The following is a 23,969-nucleotide window of genomic DNA, read 5'->3' as shown; positions in this document are numbered from 1 at the left end:
AAAAATGGCTCGCCTCGGCGCAGTGCGCACGCGCGCCGCCGCGGGCCTTAGCGCGCAGGCGCGGCCGCCGGCGTGGTGCCGGCTGGGCTGTGGCGGCGGCGAGCGCCAGGCATGAGCGCGGCGGAGGCCGACCGTTGGGCGTGGCTGCTGGTGCTCAGCTTCGTGTTCGGGTGCAATGTCCTTCGGATCCTCCTCCCGTCCTTCTCCTCCTTCGTAAGTGGCTGCCTGGCCTTCCAGCGGCCGGCGTGGACGCCGGCTCCGGGCCCGGCGGCGCAGGGGGGACGTAGCGGGGGTCTCCCCGGGCCGCCTCGAGGCCGGGTCACCCGCGAGATGCTGCGTGTCGTTCCCGCGGACGAGCTGCGGGGTTTTCCCTCAGGTCCGGCGCTCGGGGTCCCCGGGGCAGGGGCGGGGCGGTGCCTCGCCGGACCCCGGGAGCCCCTGGGTGGGCGGCAGGTGTAGACGCCGGCTCCGTGCCCGGCGGCGCAGGGGGGGCGTAGCGGGGGTCTCCCCGGGCCGCCTCGAGGCCGGGTTCACGGCGAGATGCTGCGGGGTTTTCCCTCAGGTCCGGCGCTCGGGGTCCCCGGGGCGGGGCGGGGCCTCGCCGGACCCCGGGAGCCCCGGGTGGGCGGCAGGTGTAGACGCCGGCTCCGGGCCCGGCGGCGCAGGGGTGGCGTAGCGGGGGTCTCCCCGGGCCGCCTCGAGGCCGGGCTCACGGCGAGATGCTGCGTGTCGTTCCCGCGGACGAGCTGCGGGGTTTTCCCTCAGGTCCGGCGCTCGGGGTCCCCGGGGCGGGGCGGGGCCTCGCCGGACCCCGGGAGCCCCGGGTGGGCGGCGGGCGTGCAGCGACCCCTCCAGGGCGGGGAGCACGTCCCCCGCCGGGCTGGGCGATGACTGCTGTCCACGGGCCCGGGAGTCGCTGCCTGCGCCGGGTGAGGTCGCCGCCCCCTGGCCTGCAGAATTGGGTCTGTGCTTGGAGTCTGGCTCCCGGAGACCGCGAGGTGGTGATGGCATCCTTGCTGGGCTCCTCCTCAGGGCGCCCGTGGGGCTGCGGGGCGGCGAGGGGCGCCCTCCGTGTGACCGCAGGGCGCTGGGGCGGCCTGGCCGCGGCCGGGCGCTCGGAGCCTGGGTGCCTGGGTTCCAGCGCTGTGCTGGACGCAGGGCCTGTTTTCTGCGCATGCCTGGTGGCCGTGGTGTGTCAAGACTAGGTGGGCTTGCTGCTGCTTTTATTATTCCACCACTGCTCGTTTGAACCCGTGCTTCCTACAAAATTGTATTCCGGGGCCCTGCTGTCACCGTTGTCTTGTGATGCAGCGAATTCTCTTTTATTTTTTGAAAAGGTTATTTATTTGAAATAAATAATGAGTGACAGTGAAGACAGAGTGACAGGGAGAGACAGAGATCTTCCTGGGTGGTTTACTCCCCAAATGGCCACAGTAGTTGGGGTGGGTCAGGCTAAAGCCAATAACTCCATCCAGGTGTCTCCTGTGGGTGGCAGGGCCCAAGTGCTCAGGCCGTCTGCTGCTGCTCCCCCAGGTGGATTGGCAGGGACCTGGATCAGAAGCAGAGCAGGCAGAGTGGACAGTGAGAGAGAGAGACAGAGAGAAAGGTCTTCCTTTGCCGTTGGTTCACCCTCCAATGGCCGCTGCGGCCGGCGCACCGCGCTGATCCGATGGCAGGAGCCAGGTGCTTCTCCTGGTCTCCCATGGGGTGCAGGGCCCAAGCACTTGGGCCATCCTCCACTGCACTCCCTGGCCACAGCAGAGAGCTGGCCTGGAAGAGGGGCAACTGGGACAGAATCCGACGCCCAGACCAGGACTAGAACCCGGTGTGCCGGCGCCGCAAGGTGGAGGATTAGCCTACTGAGCTGCAGCGCCGGCCAGCAGCCAGGACTCTTAAATAAGACTAGTTTTGTTGTTGTTGTTTTTTAACGATTTATTTATTTGAAATGCAGAGTTACAGAAAGGTAGAGAGAGAAAGAGAGAGGTTGTGCATCTACTGGTTCACTCCCCAAATGGCTGCAATGGCGGGAGCTGGGTCAGTACAAAGCCAGGAGCCTGAAGCCTGGAGCATCTTCTGGGACTCCCACAAAGGTGCAGGGCCCAAGGACTCAGGCCATCTTCCACTGCTTTCCCAGGCCACAGCAGAGAGCTGGATCAGAAGTGGAGCAGCCGGGACTTGAACTGGCGCCCATATGGGATGCTGGCACTGCAGGCAGCAGCTTTACCTGCTGTGCCACAGTGCTGGCTCCATGAATTCATTCTCTCTCTCTCTTTAAAGATTTGTTTATTTGAAAGTCAGAGTTAGAGAGAGAGAGAAAAGGAGAGGCAGAGAGAGAGAGGTCTTCTATCTGCTGGTTCACCCCCCAAGTGGCCGCAATGGCCAGAGCTGTGCCAGGAGCCAGGAGCTTCTTCTGGGTCTCCCACGTGGGTGCAGGGGGCCCAAAGGCTTGGGCTATCTTCCACTGCTTTCCCAGGCCACAGCAGAGAGCTGGATCGGAAATGGAGCAGCCGGGACTAGAACCAGTGCCCATATGAGATGCCAGCACTGCAGGTGGCGGCTTTACATGCTACGCCACAGCGCCGGCTCCGTGAATTCTGTTAACACTGGTGCCTCCTTAGAATCTTTCCTGATGCTGCCATTTATTTATTTATCTGATTGTGTACTTGAGAGGCAGAATGACAGGAAGAGAGAGAAAGAGATTGATTCCATCCATTGTTTCACTCACCAAATGGCCTGCAGTAGCCAGAACCGGCCCTGTCTGAAGCCAGGAACTTGATCAGGAATCCCCGGTGGGTGGTGGGAGCCCGGGCACTTGGACCACCACCTGCTGCCTCCCGGGTGCATCCGTAGGAAGCTGCATGGGAAGTGTGGACTAGCCAGGACTCCGAAAGTGTTTACTGGATGTGGGTCTCTCAAGCACGGCTTAACCCTGTGCCACAGTGTCTGCCCGTGCCCATTCCTAAAGGTGACGACCCAGGTCCTTAGCATTGCTTTAGATGCCCTCGTGGAGCTGGCCTCTGGCTGTCTTTCCGCTTCTTCCTTTGTTGTAAAATGTACATCACCGTCATAACCACTCAGTGCGGTGGCGCCGTCACCATCTGGAACGTTTTCTCCTTCCACAGCTGAAACTCCGCACCCATTAAATGTTAACTCCCCCTTCCTCCCTCCCCTGGCCTCTGGCGACCACCATTCTCCTCTCTCTCTCTCTAAATCTGACTTTCAAATAAATAAATAAATCTTTTTTTTTTTTTTAATTTATTTGAGATGCAGAGAGAGAGAAAGAGAATGACCGACCTCCTCTGGTTCACTTACCAACTGCTAGCAATAGTGGGGGCTGGTCCAGCCAAGCCAGGTGCCAGAAACCCCACCCAGATCTCCCACCTGGGTGGAAGGAACCCAACTGCTTGAGCCGTCATTGCTGCTTCCAGGGTTCACATTAGCAGGAAGCTGGAATTGAGAGCCAGAACCAGGACCCGAAACCAGGCACTATGCTATGGGATGTGGGCATCCCAAGTGGCATCCTAACTGCTATGCTAACGTGCCCCGTCCCCTCCCCATGATCGCCATCCTAATGGATGCCAAGTGCTCTGGCCGAAGTTTCGGTTTGCATTTCCACGCTAATTAGCCATGCTGGCTGTATTTCACGTACTTTGGACAGTGAGAGAGAGAGACAGAGAGAAAGGTCTTCCTTTGCCGTTGGTTCACCCTCCAATGGCCGCCACGGCTGGCGCGCTGTGGCCAGCGCACCGCGCTGATCCGATGGCAGGAGCCAGGAGCCAGGTGCTTCTCCTGGTCTCCCATGGGGTGCAGGGCCCAAGCACCTGGGCCATCCTCCACTGCACTCCCGGGCCACAGCAGAGAGCTGGCCTGGAAGAGGGGCAACCGGGACAGAATCCAGCGCCCCGACCGGGACTAGAACCTGGTGTGCTGGCGCCGCAAGGCGGAGGATTAGCCTAGTGAGCCGCTGCGCCAGCCCATTTTGGTTTTGTCTGCAGTTCCCAGCACGTAACTCCCGTAGCCTCTGCTGTTTCAGGAAGGCCTCAGGTCAGTGAAGGGGAAAGACTGTTTTGTTGTATGTTGGGCCACTGTGGAGCTCAAGAACAGCGTCAGGAGGCAGTCTCTCTCATCCTCTCCTGCCTGCCTTTCGCCTGCTGCTTCTCCTCAAGGCAGGCGTGGAAACTAGAATCTCTCTTCCCTAAGGTGCGTCGTAGGAACTACAGTACACTCCCAGCTTCCCCCGTCGCTGCCTTGGAGCTGGCCGTGAAGAAGCTCCCTGGCTGCTGTTGTCCGCTAGCAGATCGCAGGGTCCTCGTTTCAGGAGTCCTGCGCCACGCTGCAGAGGACGGCGTGCTGCGTGGAGAGGCCAGGAGGAACCTGGACAGACAGGCCCAGGGCGCTTGCAGACCTTGCCCTTCTACCTCTAGCTGTGTGTGTACTTCGTAGTAAACCAGTGAACCTCTGTGTTGCCTTGAGTTCTGTGAGCTGCTTTAGCAAATAATTAAAAAAAAAAATTTATTTACTTATTTGAGAGCCAGTTATGGAGAGAGGGAGGGACAGAGACTTCCATTCACTGGTTCACTTCCCAAATGGCTGCAGTTGCCTTAGCTGGGCTGATCCGAAGCCAGGATCCAGGATCTTCTTCCGGGTCTCCCATGTGGGTTCAGTGACCAGGCATTTGGGCCATCTTCCACTGCTTTCCCAGACACATTAGCAAGGAGCTGGATTCCAGCCGGGACTTGAACCAGTGCCCATATGGGATTCCAGCACTTCATGGGAGGCTTAACTCAGCCATAGTACCAGCCCCACAAATACTTTTTTTTTTTAAAGATTTATTTATTTGAAAGTGTTGGGGGTGGGTAGGTGGGTATCTGTTTCCACCAGCTGATTCATTCCCCAAATGGCCACAATGGTCAGGGCCAGGCTGAAGTCAGGAGCCAGGAACTGCATCCGGGTCTCCCACATGGGTGCAGGGGCCCAAGGACGTGGGCCGTCTTCTGCTTCTCCAGGCACATCAGCTGGCAGCTGGATTGGCAGTGGAGCAGCTGGGGCGTGAACTGGCACTCACGTGGGATGTCAGCACCTCAGGCAGTGGTCTAACTTGCTGTGCTACGTGCTGGCCCCGGGATACTAACTCTGTGTGAAGTCTAAATACCCTTCCACGTGCAGGCTCCTGTGCATCTTGTCACATCCCCTCCATTCTTCTGTGCATCTGCACCCCGGTTCACCTGATGCTGGAGCCTGAGAGTAACCTCAGCTGCCCGGAGAGGGTGTGTGGTACCGCCTCCTTTGGATTCTTCCATCGTTTTGTCAGCTGACGGGGTGGGGAGTGCGTTTGGGATATGGCAGTGGCTACACTGACAGCTCTCAGCATCCTGGACTCCGTGCTCTGCACAAGTCTGTTTTCACCGGGCTCACTGCGGCAGTGTAGACCTGCCTGAAGCTTTGTCCTCAAGGCTGGCAGTTGATCATTTGGGGGTGGGAACAGTGGGCTCGTCCTTGGACCCGTGTCCAAGTGTGTCTGCGGGTAGCACAGCCTCTCTACCCTTGAACCAGTCATGCCTGTAAAGCCCATTTCCCCAGTTAGAACACTGTTCAAAGGGGCAGCATACAGTTGTTCCAGCAGGTACAGCCGCCATAGTCGTTCAGCCAGGGAAAAGGGTTAAGTAGATGCGCTTTGCCTGCTGGCTGGGTTTGTGGTGCGTGCGACTCTGGCCCTGGCAGGCTGAGTGCTGCCCCCTTGCAGTCACTAGGTGCACAGGGACAGACCCAGGGCCAGCGGCAGGCGGGCTGGGAGTGCAGGCCTGCGGACGTGGGGCCGAGCCCCTCCACTTGCGGTTGCCCGTTCCAGCGTCCTCTGCCGCGGGGCCTAGGAAGTCCAAGCTGTCCAAAGCCCCTGGTCCAGCACACTTTGGGGTCGGGAGGCTGCGTGCGGACACGGGTCCCTGGTGTTGGTGGGTTGGAGTTGTTCTAAAGTCCCTCCCTTTTATCTGACTGGCCGTGGGGCACACGGACGAGGGAGCCCACTCGACTTTGTAGTGACCCAGGGCGTTTCCTTACGGTGGGAGGCGTAGCAGCACGGAGCTGGGGGCCGCAGTGCGCAGGCACCAGTGCCCGGCCGGCGAGCTACACCCACTGCACAGGTGCCAGCCGCCCCTTGCTCCCGAACCCCCTTGGACGCTCCAGGGCTTGGCCTGGGATCTGCCCTGCAGCTTGGTTTTTGGGGCCGACCACCATTGTTAGATTTGATTTAAAAGGTTATTCTTCATTTTGTGCTCTAAAATGTGACCACTCCCCTTACCCTGTATGATACTGAGGCCCAAGGTGGACAGGAAGGACCTGCCACTGCGGGTCTCCCTAGAGTCCGGCATCCTGTTGCAGGGAGACCTCCGAGCAGGAAGAGTGTGCGTGCCCTGCCGGGGCCTGTGTCTGTGGTGCCCGCGTCCCGGTCCCAGGGGTGCCCTGGCCGGGCATTCCGGGCAGAATGGCATTTGGGGCTTTCTTGGCCTGGAGCTTCACTGCCCAGGTGGTGGAGTCGGTCCGTGGGGGACAGTGTATGCCGCCGATTCATGATTGAATGGGTCTGGCCCCCGAGGTTGGCCAGGGCAGTGAGTGTCTGCGTGGCCCCGGAGTGAGGATGTGATAAGCACAGGTGGCCTGGGTGTAGACAAGGGTGGGTGATGCTGTCCTGTGCTCCACGTTTGGAGCCATCCTGGCAGACCTGCGTGAACTTTGCTGCTTTGGAGTTTTGGTAGACCTGTCTCAGGCTGTCCATGGCTGTCAGTTCTGGGTTTTCATGGCCTGGAAGGTAGTTTCTGGGTACATAAAAAGACTCAAGAGATTATTGTTCTAAAAAGGTATCTGCAGTGCTATATTTAATTTTTTTTAAAAATTATTTATTTGAAAGGCAGAGTTACAGAGAGGCAGAGAGAGAGGGAGAGAGAGAAGTTGGCCATCCATCTGCTGGTTCACTCCCCAGATGACAGCAACGGCCGTAGCTGGGCTGATCCGAAGCCAGGAGCCAGGAACTTCCTCCGGGTCTCCTACATGAGTGTGGGAGCCCAAGCTCTTAGGCCATCTTCCACTGCTTTCCCAGGTCACAGCAGAGAGCTGGATCAGAAGTGGAGCAGCTGGGACTTGAACTGGCACCCATTTGGGATGCTGACACTGCAGGCGGCAGCCTTACCGCTATGCCACAGCGCTGGCCCTGCATTGCTATATTTAAATTCAAACCTTACAATTCAGTTCTTAATAGAACATTTTGATAGTCACATGTGGCTCTTGGATGTTGATGTTTGTCACCTGAATATCCATTTTTGCCTTTTCAGTTATTAATTGGTGCATTTTCATAATGCTAAACGATATTTCTGCACATTTTATTTTATTTTATTTTATTTTATTTTTTTGACAGGCAGAGTGGACAGTGAGAGAGAGAGACAGAGAGAAAGGTCTTCCTTTGCCGTTGGTTCACCCTCCAATGGCCACCGCGCTGCGGCCGGCGCACTGCGCTGATCCGATGGCAGGAGCCAGGAGCCAGGTGCTTTTTCCTGGTCTCCCATGGGGTGCAGGGCCCAAGCACCTGGGCCATCCTCCACTGCACTCCCGGGCCACAGCAGAGAGCTGGCCTGGAAGAGGGGCAACCGGGACAGAATCCGGCGCCCCGACCGGGACTAGAACCCGTTGTGCCGGCGCTGCTAGGTGGAGGATTAGCCTAGTGAGCCGCGGCGCCGGCCGTGCACATTTTATTTTTATTTTTATTTTTATTTTTTTTATTTTTTGACAAGCAGAGTGGACAGTGAGAGAGAGAGACAGAGAGAAAGGTCTTCCTTTGCCGTTGGTTCACCCTCCAATGGCCGCCGCGGCCTGCGTGCTGCGGCCGGCGCACCGCACCGCACTGATCCGATGGCAGGAGCCAGGAGCCAGGTGCTTTTTCCTGGTCTCCCATGGGGTGCAGGGCCCAAGCACTTGGGCCATCCTCCACTGCACTCCCTGGCCACAGCAGAGAGCTGGCCTGGAAGAGGGGCAACCGGGACAGAATCCGGCGCCCCGACCGGGACTAGAACCCGGTGTGCCGGCGCCGCAGGGCGGAGGATTAGCCTAGTGAGCCGCGGCGCCGGCCTTCTGCACATTTTTTTTAAGATTAAATTAAATTAATTTATTTGAGAGGTAGAGTTACACAGGAGAAAGAGAAAGGTCTTCCTTTTGCTGGTTCACTCCCCAGCAGTAGCCGGAACTGGGCCAGTCTGAAGCCAGGAGTCGGGAGCTTCTTCCAGGTCTCCCACACGGGTACAGGGGCCCACAGACTCGGGCCATCTTCCACTGATTTCCCAGGCCATAGCAGAGAGCTGGATCAGAAGCGGAGCAGCCGGGACTCGAACCAGCACCCATATGGTATGCCAGCACTGCAGGCGGCGCCTTTACCCACTACTCCACAGCACTGACCCCTAAAATAATTTTAAAGTAATATTTATTGAGGTAAATTTGCATGTGGTAAAATTATTCTCTCAATCCTTTCCACCACTCTGTACCTGTTCCTTGGCTCAAATTCTAAACTCCATCTGTGGGTTTCCTGCTCTTGAAAGCTGATTCTGCTATTTTTAAAGAGGCTTTGGTCCGCTCCTGCTTCTTCTCCAGGGTGGGTCAGGCAGGGGTATGTCTCCTTTAGTGGGAGTGTTGGGTGGTAGTCAGGCCAGGGCAGAGTTTGCCTCAGAGAGCTGGGCTTGAAGACCCCACTGCTGGGCCAGTGCTGTGGCTCAGCGGGTTAAGCCGCCGCCTGTTTTGGCAGCATCCCATTTTAGATTGCTCGTGTGAGTTCTGGTTGTTCCTCTCCCGATTCGGCCCCCTGCTGTGTGCCTGAGAAGGAGGAGATGATGGCTCACGTGCCTGGGCCCCTGCACCCATGTGGGAGGTTAGGATGGAGTTCCTAGCTCCTGGCTTCCACCTGGCCCAGCCAGCTTGTGGTGGCAAATTTGGGGAGTGAATCCGCGGGAGAAGATCTCCATCTCTCCCTCTCACATTCTGTCACTTCGTCCTTTCAGAAAGAAATCAGTCTTAGAAAAGGCAACCTGTTCCTGACTCGGAGCCCTCACAAGCTGTGCGTCAGCCGAGACGCTGTGCAGGCATTCTGGGTGGCCTCCCCACGGCCCTGCGTAGAGGCCGTGCACAGGGGCTGGCGGTGGCCTCCGCGGTGCCCAGGCAGACCGGGCCGGCTCAGCTTCCTGGGCCTTGGGTGGAACTGCCTGACTGTCGGCAGGCAGAGGGAACCTGTGGCTGGGGAGGTGAACTCACTTATTGTGCACTTGTTGTGTACGGTGTGTTTTAGATACACTGTTCCATCTTACGGATATTGTTAAAGTCTCAAAACAAACACAAGCCTGCAGAAGAGCTTTTCATACAGTGTAGAAACCCGCTTTACTGAGAGGAAGCCGTCAGCCTGAGCCCCTGCGCACGGCACGCTGATGTGTACACGCGGCTCCGTGTACAGTGTGGCTGTCGAGTCGGTGGGGATCGGGCCGTCAGGTCCGCTCAGGTGTCCTGCTTGTCCCCATCGCATCTTTTGCAGGATGAGGGGCTGTTTGCCGATCACCTGGGGCAGGTCTCCAAGGCATGCTCTGAGGATTTTTAGTCTTCCAGTGCCAGCCTCCTCCAGACCGCGTGGACCCTGGCACAGGTGCCGCTTGGCGGCCTCTGGCATCGCGTCCCCTGCGCTCGCAGCCTGCCGGGGCTGCAGGAAGGATCTGGCAGGTGTGAGGCGGACCTGGCAGGTGTGAGGCGGACGCGCCAGGTGTGAGGCGGACGCGCCAGGTGTGCAGGAGACGGGGGGTGGGCACTGTGTGGCAGGCAAGCTTCCAGCACACACGGTTCCTCTCTGCAGGCCTGCGGGCGCCTCTTTACATACATTTACGTCTCTATGCGTGTCTCCATCTGAGACCACCAAGAGTTCACACGTTCCATTTCTGGGCCAACACCACAAGGTTCCTTCCTCAGAGTTACCCTTTGTCATCAGTCCTCTTACCTGTTCTCTCGTCCTCCCTGCCAGCCCCTTCCCTGGGGTGGACGCCTGCTTCACCCCCACGTGGGCTCTGACACTGTTTGGCTGGGTCCCCCTCTCCCACTTAATGTTTACTTATTTATTTTCATCTGCTTGAAAGGCAGAGTGACACAGAGAGAGAGAGATCTTTCATCTTTTGGTTTACTCTCCAAATGCCTGTAACCAAAGCCAAAGAGGCTGGAACTCCATTTGGGCCCCCATGGGGCAGCGGGCACCCACGTGCTTGAGTCGTCATTAGGGGGCTGGAGCAGAAGCAGCACTCTGATCTAGAACGTGGGCCCCACATGGACGTGCTGTGCACAGGCCCACCCCGGCTGGGTTCCGTCCTCCTGTCTGCACCTCCTGCGCGCTCGTCCTGCTCAGATTCCGGCCCTGTGCCAGGCTGCCCTTTCTTGGGGACTGTGTGACTCGGCTTGTATAACCGTAGCCTCCCTCTCTGCGGGAAGGCCCTGGCACTGGGCCGCGGGTTATGGCTGGTGTCCTGCACTCCCACCTTGCTCGGCCCCATCTAACCTAGGACTGATTCTTGAGAAATTCAGGGAGGAGAATGCGTGTTTCCTGTCAGTTGACTGACAGGTGATCGGCTTGGTTTTCATTTTTTAATTGCAGTTTCCGCTTACAGTGCCAGATGCGTTCCCTCGTGGAACTGCCTGTGATTCCCCACTAAAGGCCAGGGCCTCAGTCCAGAGCACTTACTGGGGGTGTAGAGAAGGTGAGAACGCTCCGCGCTCTCACGACAGCGCGAGCAGGGGACGGTTTCCCCAGGTCCGTCCGCCACGCGTGGGGCTTGTGGAGCTTACACGGGTGTTAAGGACTGGGGCTCAGGACTGGGGCTGGATTCTGTGCGTGTGGCAGTAGGGTAGTCTCCCTGTGTTTGAGCAAGGACCTAGGTAGCTTTCTGAGTGTCTGGGAATGCTCAGGCCTGCAGGGCAGGCTCACAGCTGGCCAGGGTGGAGTGCCAAGACTGTGTTTCTGGGTTGGGGCCGCGGGGTGCTCTGTGCCGTGGGGAGAGCTGACCCCGCTGTCCGTCCCGCCAGCTGTCGAGGGCGCTGCAGAAGGATGCCGAGCAGGAGTCGCAGATGAGGGCGGAGATCCAGGACATGAAGCAGGAGCTGTCCACGGTCAACATGATGGACGAGTTTGCCCGGTACGCCCGGCTGGAGAGGAAGATCAACAAGATGACGGATAAACTCAAGACGCACGGTACTGCGCCAGGCGTAGCCTGAGACCCTCCCACGCACTGATGAGCAGAGATGGTTTCTGGAGAGATGGTGGGATGCGTGCTTCTTGCTGTGTGAAGTTGTCTGGGAGGAACTCAGTGACAGTGGACAGTGAGAGAGAGAGACAGAGAGAAAGGTCTTCCTTTGCCGTTGGTTCACCCTCCAATGGCTGCTGTGGCCGGTGCGCTGCGGCCAGCGCACCGTGCTGATCCGATGGCAGGAGCCAGGTGCTTCTCCTGGTCTCCCATGGGGTGCAGGGCCCAAGTACTCAGGCCATCCTCACTGCACTCCCTGGCCACAGCAGAGAGCTGGCCTGGAAGAGGGGCAACCGGGACAGAATCCGGCGCCCCGACTGGGACTAGAACCCGGTGTGCCGGCACCGCAAGGTGGAGGATTAGCCTAGTGAGCCGCGGCGCCGGCCTCGTGTGTGCTCTTAGGTTTCCTCAGAGCCAGCTTGCTACGGGGGCTCACATTCAGCTCCTTTCTGAGAGGAGGCTCCCGGGGGCTGTTGTGTCCACCCTAGGAAGTGACCAGTGCTGTCCGCACGTGAACATGAACTTTACAGTGCGCTGAGGTGAACCAGGTTTGCAGGGCAGGGCGTGCCCAGAGCCTGCTGTGTGTGCACAGGGAGGTTGGAGTAAAACTCACAGAGGGGCTGAGCTGTCACGGAGGGATCTGCGGGCTGTGTAGACCAAAAATGGAAGAAAATTTAGTCCTGTTGGCCAGTAGAACATTCAACCTAAAAATATTCTCCAATTTAGGTGAATGATATTAAGCATTTTGAAAATTAAAGCATTGCGCAATCTGAATTGGATTCTGTTTTGAATAATGTAGCAAAATGATGAGTGTCTTATTTTTTTTTTTAAGAAGAATTATTTATTTCAAAGGCAGAGTTGCAGAGAGGCAGGGAGGGAGGAAGAGAGAAAGAGAGAGAGAGAAAGAACGAGAACTCTTCCATTTGTTGGTTCACTCCCTAAATGGCTGCTACTGCTGGAGCTGGGTTGATCCAAAGCCAGGAGCCAGGAGCTTCTTAGGGCCCAAGGACTTGAGCCATTTTCTACTGTTTTCCCAGGCCATAGCAGAGAGCTGGATCAGAAGAGCAGCTGGGACTCGAACCGGTGCACATATGGAATGCCGGCACTGTAGGCGGTGGCTTTACCTGCTAAGCCACAGTACCAGCCCCAAATCTTTTAAAAATTCTATTTTATATTTTATTATTTTTTTAAGATTTTATTTATTTTATTTGAGAGGTAGAGTTACAGACAGTGAGAGGGAGAGACAAAGAGAAAGGTCTTCCTTTCATTAGTTCACTCCCCAAATGACTGCAATGGCCTGAATTGCGCCAGTCTGAATCCAGGAGCCAGGCGCTTCTTCCCGGTCTCCCATGTGGGTGCAGGGACCCAAGGACTTGGGCCATCTTCTGCTCTTCGAGGCCACAGCAGAGAGCTGGATCGGAAGTGGAGCGGTTGGGACTAGAACTGGTGCCCATATGGATGCCTGTGCTACAGGTGGAGGATTAACCTACTGCACCACAGCGCCGGCCCCTATATTTTATTTTTGAAAGCTTATTTTTTTAAATTTTTATTTGACAGGTAGAGTTAGACAGTGAGAGAAAGAGAGAGAGAGAGAGACAGAAAGGTCTTCCTTCCGTTGGTTCACTCCCCAAATGACTGCAACAGCCAGAGCTACGCTGATCCGAAGCCAGGAGCCAGGTGCCTCATCCTGGTCTCCCACGTGGGTGCAGAGGCCCAAGCACTTGGGCCATCCTACAGTGCTCTCCCGGGCCCCAGCAGAGAGCCGGACTAGAAGAGGAGCAACCGGGACTAGAACTGGTGCCCATATGGGATGCCGGCGCCGCAGGTGGAGGATGAACCTAGTGCGCCGTGGCGCCAGCCCTGAAAACTTAAATTTAAAAGGAAGAAGGAGAGAGGGAAGGGGAGAGAGAGACAAAGACAAGACAGATCTTCCATCTATGTTTCATTGTTCACATGCCTGCAACAGCTGGGACGGGACCAGGCTGAAGTGGGTTTCCCATGTGGGTGGCAGGGGCCCAAGTGCTTGGAGGACCGTCGTCTGCTGCCTCCCCGCGTGTGCATTAGGAGGAAGCTGGGTTGGAAGCGGAGCTGGGGCTCACACCCAGGCGTGCTGGTAACAGATGTGGGTCCCAGTCCAAGCTCCAAGCAGCATCTTAACTGCTGTACCAGTGCCCGTTCCTTAAATGTGTTGAGCGACTGTTGCACTTACAGTCAGAAAATACTTTATAAGGGAAAATAATATTTCTGTGTACTTGAGTGTCTTCTTGATTTTTCAGAGCTTATGTAATTGTTTTGTTCTGTTTTTCTTTTCAGTGAAAGCACGGACAGCTCAATTAGCCAAGATAAAATGGGTTATAAGTGTTGCTTTCTACGTTTTGCAAGTAAGTGTGCTATGGTGTCACCCCAGGCCGTTAGAGCTGGCGGTGGCCGCCATTGTGGCCTCCAAAGGCGGGAATCTGGGGCTGGGAATTCAGGCTTTTCCACTTTGAGCCGCTGGGTCATGTGGCCTGGGCAGCATGCAGCTCTGAACACCCTTTGAGTTAGTGACTTAAGACTAAAAGAACGCCTTTCTCTTGATTGGAGTTGAGAAAGATTGGGACCTTTTGGCCGATGAAGCCTAAAGGACTTTTTGGGAAGGCTTTCGCATTGCCCTTGTTTTATTGTAGCCTTATGGGCCTGGGGGCGTGCGGTGAGGAGCTTAGGGGGTCTGGTGTTTCCTCAGATTGTCAGTAGCTGTGGCCGCTGTTCCCTGGTAAACTTAGGATTCTACCTCCAGGGAGGGAAGCCGGCTTTCTCCTTGGAGTTGGCTCCCAGCTCCCTTGCCTGGGGATTTCTGCTTGCTTTGCTTCTTCTCGGGGACTCTTCCTATTTCTGCCGCCACGTGCTGTTGGAGGTGCTGGGTGAGCTGTTGGAGGTGCTGGGGGTGCTGTTGGAGGTGCTGGGGGAGCTGTTGGAGGTGCTGGGGGTGCTGTTGGAGGTGCTGGGTGAGCTGTTATAGGTGCTGGGTGAGCTGTTGTAGGTGCTGGGTGAGCTGTTGGAGGTGCTGGGGGTGCTGTTGGAGGTGCTGGGGGAGCTGTTGTAGGTGCTGGGGGAGCTGTTGGAGGTGCTGGGGGAGCTGTTGGAGGTGCTGGGGGTGCTGTTGGAGGTGCTGGGGGTGCTGTTGTAGGTGCTGGGGGAGCTGTTGGAGGTGCTGGGGGAGCTGTTGGAGGTGCTGGGGGTGCTGTTGTAGGTGCTGGGGGTGCTGTTGTAGGTGCTGGGGGTGCTGTTGTAGGTGCTGGGTGAGCTGTTGTAGGTGCTGGGGGTGCTGTTGGAGGTGCTGGGTGAGGTGTTGTAGGTGCTGGGTGAGCTGTTGTAGGTGCTGGGGGTGTTGTTGTAGGTGCTGGGTGAGCTGTTGGAGGTGCTGGGGGTGCTGTTGGAGGTGCTGGGGGAGCTGTTGGAGGTGCTGGGGGTGCTGTTGGAGGTGCTGGGTGAGCTGTTGGAGGTGCTGGGGGAGCTGTTGGAGGTGCTGGGGGAGCTGTTGGAGGTGCTGGGGGTGCTGTTGGAGGTGCTGGGGGTGCTGTTGTAGGTGCTGGGGGAGCTGTTGGAGGTGCTGGGGGTGCTGTTGGAGGTGCTGGGGGAGCTGTTGGAGGTGCTGGGGGAGCTGTTGGAGGTGCTGGGGGAGCTGTTGGAGGTGCTGGGGGTGCTGTTGGAGGTGCTGGGGGTGCTGTTGTAGGTGCTGGGGGAGCTGTTGGAGGTGCTGGGGGAGCTGTTGGAGGTGCTGGGGGTGCTGTTGTAGGTGCTGGGGGTGCTGTTGTAGGTGCTGGGTGAGCTGTTGTAGGTGCTGGGGGTGCTGTTGGAGGTGCTGGGTGAGGTGTTGTAGGTGCTGGGTGAGCTGTTGTAGGTGCTGGGGGTGTTGTTGTAGGTGCTGGGTGAGCTGTTGGAGGTGCTGGGGGTGCTGTTGTAGGTGCTGGGGGAGCTGTTGGAGGTGCTGGGGGTGCTGTTGGAGGTGCTGGGGGAGCTGTTGTAGGTGCTGGGGGTGCTGTTGGAGGTGCTGGGGGAGCTGTTGGAGGTGCTGGGGGAGCTGTTGGAGGTGCTGGGGGAGCTGTTGGAGGTGCTGGGGGTGCTGTTGGAGGTGCTGGGTGAGCTGTTGGAGGTGCTGGGGGTGCTGTTGGAGGTGCTGGGGGTGCTGTTGGAGGTGCTGGGGGAGCTGTTGTAGGTGCTGGGGGTGCTGTTGCAGGTGCTGGGGGAGCTGTTGGAGGTGCTGGGGGTGCTGTTGTAGGTGCTGGGGGAGCTGTTGGAGGTGCTGGGGGTGCTGTTGGAGGTGCTGGGGGTGCTGTTGGAGGTGCTGGGGGAGCTGTTGTAGGTGCTGGGGGTGCTGTTGTAGGTGCTGGGGGTGCTGTTGGAGGTGCTGGGGGAGCTGTTGGAGGTGCTGGGGGAGCTGTTGGAGGTGCTGGGGGAGCTGTTGGAGGTGCTGGGGGTGCTGTTGTAGGTGCTGGGGGTGCTGTTGGAGGTGCTGGGTGAGCTGTTGTAGGTGCTGGGGGAGCTGTTGGAGGTGCTGGGGGAGCTGTTGTAGGTGCTGGGGGTGCTGTTGGAGGTGCTGGGGGTGCTGTTGTAGGTGCTGGGGGAGCTGTTGGAGGTGCTGGGGGTGCTGTTGGAGGTGCTGGGGGAGCTGTTGGAGGTGCTGGGTGAGCTGTTGGAGGTGCTGGGGGTGCTGTTGTAGGTGCTGGGGGTGCTGTTGGAGGTGCTGGGGGTGCTGTTGGAGGTGCTGGGTGAGCTGTTGGAGGTGCTGGGGGTGCTGTTGGAGGTGCTGGGGGTGCTGTTGGAGGTGCTGGGGGAGCTGTTGGAGGTGCTGGGGGAGCTGTTGGAGGTGCTGGGGGAGCTGTTGCAGGTGCTGGGGGTGCTGTTGGAGGTGCTGGGGGTGCTGTTGTAGGTGCTGGGTGAGCTGTTGTAGGTGCTGGGGGTGCTGTTGGAGGTGCTGAGGGTGCTGTTGGAGGTGCTGGGGGAGCTGTTGGAGGTGCTGGGGGAGCTGTTGCAGGTGCTGGGGGTGCTGTTGTAGGTGCTGGGGGTGCTGTTGGAGGTGCTGGGTGAGCTGTTGTAGGTGCTGGGGGTGCTGTTGGAGGTGCTGGGTGAGCTGTTGCAGGTGCTGGGGGTGCTGTTGGAGGTGCTAGGGGTGCTGTTGGAGGTGCTGGGGGAGCTGTTGGAGGTGCTGGGGGTGCTGTTGCAGGTGCTGGGGGTGCTGTTGTAGGTGCTGGGGGTGCTGTTGTAGGTGCTGGGTGAGCTGTTGTAGGTGCTGGGGGTGCTGTTGTAGGTGCTGGGTGAGCTGTTGTAGGTGCTGGGTGAGCTGTTGTAGGTGCTGGGGGTGCTGTTGCAGGTGCTGGGGGAGCTGTTGGAGGTGCTGGGGGTGCTGTTGGAGGTGCTGGGGGAGCTGTTGGAGGTGCTGGGGGTGCTGTTGGAGGTGCTGGGGGAGCTGTTGGAGGTGCTGGGGGAGCTGTTGCAGGTGCTGGGGGTGCTGTTGTAGGTGCTGGGGGTGCTGTTGTAGGTGCTGGGTGAGCTGTTGGAGGTGCTGGGGGTGCTGTTGGAGGTGCTGGGGGTGCTGTTGGAGGTGCTGGGGGAGCTGTTGGAGGTGCTGGGTGAGCTGTTGGAGGCGCTGGGGGAGCTGTTGGAGGCGCTGGGGGTGCTGTTGGAGGCGCTGGGGGTGCTGTTGGAGGCGCTGGGTGAGCTGTTGGAGGCGCTGGGGGTGCTGTTGGAGGCGCTGGGTGAGCTGTTGGAGGCGCTGGGTGAGCTGTTGGAGGCGCTGGGGGTGCTGTTGGAGTTGCTGGGGGAGCTGTTGGAGGTGCTGGGGGTGCTGCCGCGGCCACTGTTTAGCGGCTGTTCTCGGTGACCCCAGAGTTTCAGTACCATGTGTGATCTTTCCTGAGGTAAAGGATTTACGCCAATCTTGCCGAAGTCCTGATTTTTAGGTATATGTTTAAAATTTTTATTTATTTGTTTGAAAGAGAGAGATGCCATCCGCCAATTCATTCCCCAAATGCCTGCAACGGCCAGGGCTGGGCAGGCCAAAGCCAGGAATCCAAAACTGAATTCAGTTTTCCCATGTGGGGACCCAAGCGATCACCTGCTACCTCCCAGTGTGCGCGTTAGTAGGGAGCTAGGTTGGAAGTGGAGGAGCCGGGACTTAAACCAGGCACTCTGATAGGGGATGTGGGAGTCCCAATAGCATCTTAACCACTGCACCTAATGCCCACCTCTTTTGGGTGCATTTAATTATCTGATCCAGAGGCACTGTCATGTGATGTGATGTAGCGATTACATACAGTGGCCTTCATTTTAGGGTCGCTGTTTGAGTGGCGTATCCAAAGCCACCGAAGGCATGCTTCTGGGGAAGGGATGAAAAGGCAGACACATGTGCACCCCTCCCCCCCCAAACTTACGGAGGACCCACCTCTGCATGCTGACATGCACACGTGCAGGGAGAATTCACTGTTTCTCAAGGAGCCTGCTGAGAATACAGTGAATTTAACGTGTGGTGTGGCTACTCTAAGGAGGTCTTCAGTGGGAGACTGGTTAATTTATCAGCTCATTTAAAGAGTATATAGGAGAGGGGCTGTGGCTTAGTAGGCTAAGCCTCCGCCTGCAGTGCCGGCATCCCATATGGGTGCCCGTTTATGTCCTGGCTGCTCCTCTTCTGATCCAGCTCTCTGTTATGGCCTGGGAAAGCAGTGGAGGATGGCCCAAGTGCTGGCCCCTGCACCCATGTGGGAGGCCCAAATGAAGCTCCTGGCTCCTGGCTTTGGATCAGCTTAGCTGTTGCAGCCATTTTGGGAGTAAACCCATGGATGGAAGACCTCTTTCTCTGTATGTCTCTACCTCTTTCTGTAACTCTTTCAAATAAATAAAATAAATCTTTAAAAAAGATGTGAACTTCATATAAATGAGGATTCTTCAAAAAGTTAATAAAAATATGTATTATGAAAACACTGTGCATGGAATTCTTTGGTGCCAAAATAAATTTACATACATATATAAAAGGTAAATTTACATAAAGATTTATTTATTTTGCAAGTCAGAGTTAGACCTTCCATCCAGTGGTCCACTCCCCAGATGGCTGCAGTGGCCAGGGCTGGGCCAGGGTGAAGCCAGGAGCCAGCAGCTTCACCTGGGTTTCCCACGTAGGTGGTAGAGGCCCAAACGCTTGGCCCATCTGCTGCTGCTTTTCCTAGGCACAAGGAAAAGCCAGGAGCTGGATTGGAAGTGGAGCAGCCAGGACATGAACTGGTGCCCATACGGGATGCCGGCACTGCAGGCTGCAGCTTTACCCTCTAGGCCACAGTGCTGGCCCCCTAAGCTTCCCATTCAATGCCATTTTCCATTGAAGTCGCACTTGGGGAAGCAGGAAGGTGCCGGCTGGCGTGAGGGCTGCCCCTCGTGGGCAGTGTGTGCCTGCGTCCTCCTCTACGTGGTTTCAGCACTGGAAGCCGAGGCTGTGCCCGTGGGCCGCGAGGGCCGCCCTGATAGCATGAGAGGTCATCAGTCTGCAGTTTCTTTAGCCCTTGTTTGTGTTCCCCCTTCTGTCTGTGGTATCTGCTGCGATGTGGCAGGTCGGCTCCCTCACCAGACGTGTCTTTGCAGGCGGCCCTGATGATCTCGCTCATCTGGAAGTATTACTCTGTGCCTGTGGCTGTTGTGCCCAGGAAGTGGATCACCCCGCTAGACCGCCTGGTGGCTTTCCCTTCCAGAGTCGCAGGTAAGACTGCTCTGGAAACAGCGAGGAGGAGCATGGGTGGGCCTCCGTGGAGGCGTGCGGTGAAGGGCTGGGGGCCTGACGTCATCCTCCCCCTCCTCCAGTGCTGCGGGCCTGAGTCCCGGCCTCCTGAGGCTTGCTGTGAAGACGCTGAGGCCTGGTGGACTCACTTGCCTCGTCCAGGGTCAGCGTGAGGCCCCAGGTGTGCTTGCGCTTGGAGTCTGCTGTGCTGTTTCTCCAAACATCCCCGCTGGCCCCAGGTTATTTCTCTCACGTCCTGGTCGGGTTACAGGGCCTCTGCAGCAGCTGCTGCCGGCCTGCTTTAATTGGGAAGACAGTTCTCACTGGAGTACATGTCTCTGTAGAATGATTAGAAATGCAGGCACATTTTTGTAAAAACCCCGTTACTGGGACTAATCCCTTAATGTGATTTTTTTTTCAAGCACTCTCCATTTATTTTTATTTATTTATTTATTTTTTGACAGGCAGAGTGGACAGTGAGAGAGAGAGACAGAGAGAAAGGTCTTCCTTTGCCGTTGGTTCACCCTCCAATGGCCGCCACGGCCGGCGCGCTGCAGCCGGTGCACTGCGCTGATCTGAAGGCAGGAGCCAGGTGCTTCTCCTGGTCTCCCATGGGGTGCAGGGCCCAAGCACTTGGGCCATCCTCCACTGCACTCCCTGGCCACAGCAGAGGGCTGGCCTGGAAGAGGGGCAACCAGGACAGAATCTGGCACCCCGACCGGGACTAGAACCTGGTGTGCCGGCACCGCAAGGCAGAGGATTAGCTTATTGAGCCATGGCGCCGGCCTCCATTTATTTTTATATAGTTAAGGTCATCTGGTGCATACCATTTCATGCCCCTGATTAATTTATATTGTGAGTCTGTTCCCATGTGCTTCTGTTTGGGATATAACAAAATACCAAAGCTGTTGGCTTACAAACGACAGAGATTCATTTCTCACGGTCCTAGCGTCTGGGAAGTGCTGGATCAGGGTGCGAGGGGACTTGGCGTCCGATGACACCAGATTTTCTGGCTTCTCGAGGGTGTCTTGTTGTGTCCTCACATGGTGAATGAAGGCGAGAACACACATCCTTTGGGCCTTTTTTTTTTTTTTTTTTTGAGTTTATTTATTTATTTGAAAGACAGAGTTACACAGAGAGAGGTAGAGACAGAGAGAGAGGTCTTTCATCTGCTGGTTCACTCCCCAGAGGGCCGCAATGGCCAGAACTGCGCTGATCCAGAGCCAGGAGCTTCTTCCAGGTCTTCCATGTGGGCTTCTACTGCTTTCCCAGGCCACAGCAGGGAGCTGGATTGGAAGTGGAGCAGCTGGGACTAGAACCGGCGCCCATATGGGATGCTGGCGCTTCAGGTCATGGCATTAACCTGCTGTACCACAGCGCCGGCCCCTGGACCTCTTTTTTGAGAGCACCACACCCATTCATGGCTGCTTTGCCTTTAAGACCTGTCGGTCACCTCCCAGAAGGCCCCACCCCCATATGTCACTGTGAAGGTTAGGATTTTTTTTTTTTTAAGATTTATTTGTTTATTTGAAAGTCAGAGTTACACAGAGAGAGGAGAGGTAGAGAGAGAGAGAGTGAGAGATAGAGAGAGGTCTTCTATCCACTGGCTCCCTCCCCAGTTGGCTGCAATGGCTGGAGCTGCACTGATCCGAAGGCAGGTCCAGGTCCCCCACGTGGGTGCAGGGGCCATCTTCTGCTTTCCCAGGCCACAGCAGAGCACTGGATGGGAAGGGAGCAGCGGTGCCCATATGGGATTGCAGTGCCTCAGGCCAGGGTGTTAACCCGCTGTGCCACAGCAGCTGGCCTGGAAGAGGGGCAACCGGAACAGAATCCGGCGCCCCGATTGGGACTAGAACCTGGTGTGCCGGCGCCGCAGGCGGAGGATTAGCCTAGTGAGCTGCTGCACCAGCCTTACAGTCTGAACAGGAACAGGCGTCTCGAGAGGGAATGGGGAGTTCACCCAGCGTCTGGGTCAGTGGCCTTTCTGCTTAGCGAGGAGCCCAGCCCTGGACTCTGTAGAGAGCCTTATGAACTTGAACCTGGGAGACACACACTTAGTCTCATGGTGAAGGACTTTATCTCCTGTGAGTGGAAGGGAGTGTGGTATGCTTTCTGACGCTGAATTTCTTTGTTTTAGGTGGTGTTGGAATCACCTGTTGGATTTTGGTCTGTAACAAAGTGGTGGCTATTGTGCTTCACCCTCTCAGCTGAGCAAGATGAACGCGGCAGGCCGGCTCTCCTCGCGTCGGGCTGGATACCTGATCCACACTTTCCTTTTTAAGGGACAAAGACGCACAGTTCAGTTTCCTTTGTGACTATGTTTGTTCTTGGACTTTATTTGAGATTCTTATAAGAATCCCGATTTTTCTACATTTGTCATTGAGCCAGAGAGGCTGTTTATGACGTGTGTCCCAGGCAGCGCACACGGTCCCACTCGCGTGAGAAATGGGAGAGGCTGTGGGCATCTGCACACTGTTCCTTGTGGTGTGTACTCTTGGCACACTCTGGTTGTCAGAAGTTCCTGGCAACCTGAGTACCTTGGAAGACTTAGGGGTATTTTAAACTCAATTTAGAAAATAATTTAATGTCTCTACTTGAAAATTTGGTTTTTAATCTCATGTCGTACAACTTAAAGATGACACTAACTGACATTGCTTTTCCTTCTTCCATTTAACATGTCACTGGTTGGCCAGGTGTTTGTGTTTTCTTCTTGAAGCTGTTGATTTTGTTCATTACACTGTTTTATAAATGTATTCATGAGACCATAATGTGTTTGGTGTTCAGATTGTGTTTGTATTGAAAACGTTTCAGGTGAAGTGTGTTTTATGAGCATTTAATACTTACGCTCTGAAGAATGGTCTAATAGTCACAAAACCTGCCAGGAAGCCTGGTTACCTTAACGTGGGCGCCGTCCGGCTCAAAGTGGGATTCCGCTACGTCTACTTTGTAAAACACTTGTGCAAATTAAACTCTTCAAGTGCTTGTCTGACGTCTTCCTCACAGCCACGTACTTGCTAGGAGCAATTCGTAGGTGGCGCGTGGTTTTAACACTTAGCCAAACGAGTAACCACGGCCTGGGGAGCTGAACCCTGCCGCGGGGCTGCATCCTCGTGTGCCCTGCTCATCTGATGAGTCGTTCAGTATTATCTTGGCTGATTGTTTGAAGTACTCTGGTTCTTGAGTGTCTGAGGGTTCTGACTCCTCCCATTGTCGAGAACACTTCCGTTACCTGACTTTCTGGTTGTGGTTGTCCACACGAGTGTGAAGCAGTACCTAACTGTGGTTTTGATTTGGACTTCCCTGGCGACTGATGATTTTGAAGATTTTTAAGTGCTTCCTGGCCATTTGTTTATGTGCTTGAGAAATACTGTTTTGATTATTTCCCCATTTTTATTTATTTTATTTTTTAATTTTTTGACAGGCAGAGTGGACAGAGAGAGAGACAGAGAGAAGGCCTTCCTTTGCTGTTGGTTCACCCTCCAATGGCCGCCGCGGCCAGTGCACCACGCTGATCTGAAGCCAGGAGCCAGGTGCTTCTCCTGGTCTCCCATGGGGTGCAGGGTCCAAGCACTTGGGCCATCCTCCACTGCCTTCCCCGGCCACAGCAGAGAGCTGGCCTGGAAGAGGAGCAACCGGGACAGAATCCGGAGCCCCAACCGGGACTAGAACCCGGGGTGCCGGCACCGCAGGCAGAGGATTAGCCTAGTGAGCTGCGGCGCCGGCCTATTTCCCCAGTTTTAGATTGGGTTGTTTTTCAGTTATAAGAGTTCATCTTTTGGGGCCAGTGCATGGCTCATTTGGTTAATCCTCCACCTGCGGTGCCGGCATCCTATATGGGCACTGGGTTCTAGTCCCAATTGCTCTTCTTCCAGTCCAGCTCTCTGCTGTGGCCTAGGAAGGCAGTGGAGGATGGCCCAGGTGCTTGGGCCCTGCACCCGCATGGGAGACCGAGAGGAAGCACCTGGCTCCTGGCTTTGGATCGGTGCAGCACCAATGGAAGGAAGACCTTTCCCTCCCTCTCTCTCTCTCTCTCTCTCTCTCTCTCTCTCTCTCTCTCTCTCACTGTCTATAACTCTACTGTGGGGAGCAACCCGGACTAGACTAAGTTACTGGAATTAAGACTTATTCTATGCATCTGCTCTCCCACAATATGGCGCTGGGAGAGGAGTAAACAGCTTCTACGCAGCTGCCTCTCACCAACTTTACAAGCTGCAGGAGCTGATCCTGCTCCTGATTGGAGGAGAGCAGCGTGCTTGGCGTGTGGGTAGCAGAGTTGGGATTGGTGGAAGAGGACTATAAAGGAGGAGAGAGACAACATGCACCAGGAACACCTGAGGAACATCTGAGCAGCCCCCGAGAGAGCCGGCCGGTGGTGTGCTGCTCCCCCGCGGAAGTGGGGAAAGTGGCAGGGGGGCCCGCCCCTCCACGGAGGTGGAGGGACGGTAGCCAACCCGGGAAGAACCAGCAGCAAACCCGGGAAGGGCCGAGCAGACAAAAGAACAGCGCAGGGTCCTGTGTCGTTCCTCCGCGAAGAGGGGGAGCGACACTCTACCTGTCAAATTAAAAAAAAAAAAAAAAAAAAACTTAAAAAAAAAAAACCCTGGCACTCAGATATGGGAGGCAGAAAAAAAAAAAGAGTTCATCTTTTTTAAAAAAAGGGGTGGTGGTAGCTGGTGCTGTGGTGTAGCGGGTAAAGCCAGAGTTACACAGAGAGAGAAGGAGAGGCAGAGAGAAGTCTGCCATCCATGGGTCCCTCCCCAACTGGCCACAGTGGCCGGAGCTGCACCAATCTGAAGCTGTGCTGATTCGAAGCCAGGAGCTTCCTCTGGGTCTCCCGCGTGGGTGCAGTGGCCCATGGAGTTGGGCCATAATCCTCTGCTTTCCCAGCCCATAGCAGAGAGCCGGATTGGAAGTAGAACAGCTGG

The 23,969-nt window shown here is 56.4% G+C and overlaps 1 protein-coding gene across 5 annotated transcripts; it reads left to right on the top strand.

Annotated features, from left to right (window-relative positions):
• Nucleotides 1–22,026, top strand: GET1 (guided entry of tail-anchored proteins factor 1). Of its 5 annotated transcripts, none has more exons than XM_089330285.1 (5): nt 11–213; nt 11,086–11,195; nt 13,617–13,684; nt 18,912–19,026; nt 21,182–21,812. In XM_089330285.1, the coding sequence occupies exons 1-5, from the start codon at nt 112–114 to the stop codon at nt 21,216–21,218; spliced, it is 432 nt and encodes a 143-aa protein (XP_089186411.1). In that variant the 5' UTR covers nt 11–111; the 3' UTR covers nt 21,219–21,812.
• Nucleotides 22,027–23,969: the final 1,943 nt, after the last annotated feature.

The sequence above is a fragment of the Oryctolagus cuniculus genome, chromosome 4, assembly GCF_051225735.1.
Source record: "Oryctolagus cuniculus isolate XC-2025 breed Fujian yellow rabbit chromosome 4, ASM5122573v1, whole genome shotgun sequence".
NCBI lineage: Eukaryota > Metazoa > Chordata > Mammalia > Lagomorpha > Leporidae > Oryctolagus > Oryctolagus cuniculus.
Note: the sequence above shows the minus strand (reverse complement) of the source record. Positions and strands in the feature narration are given on the sequence as shown.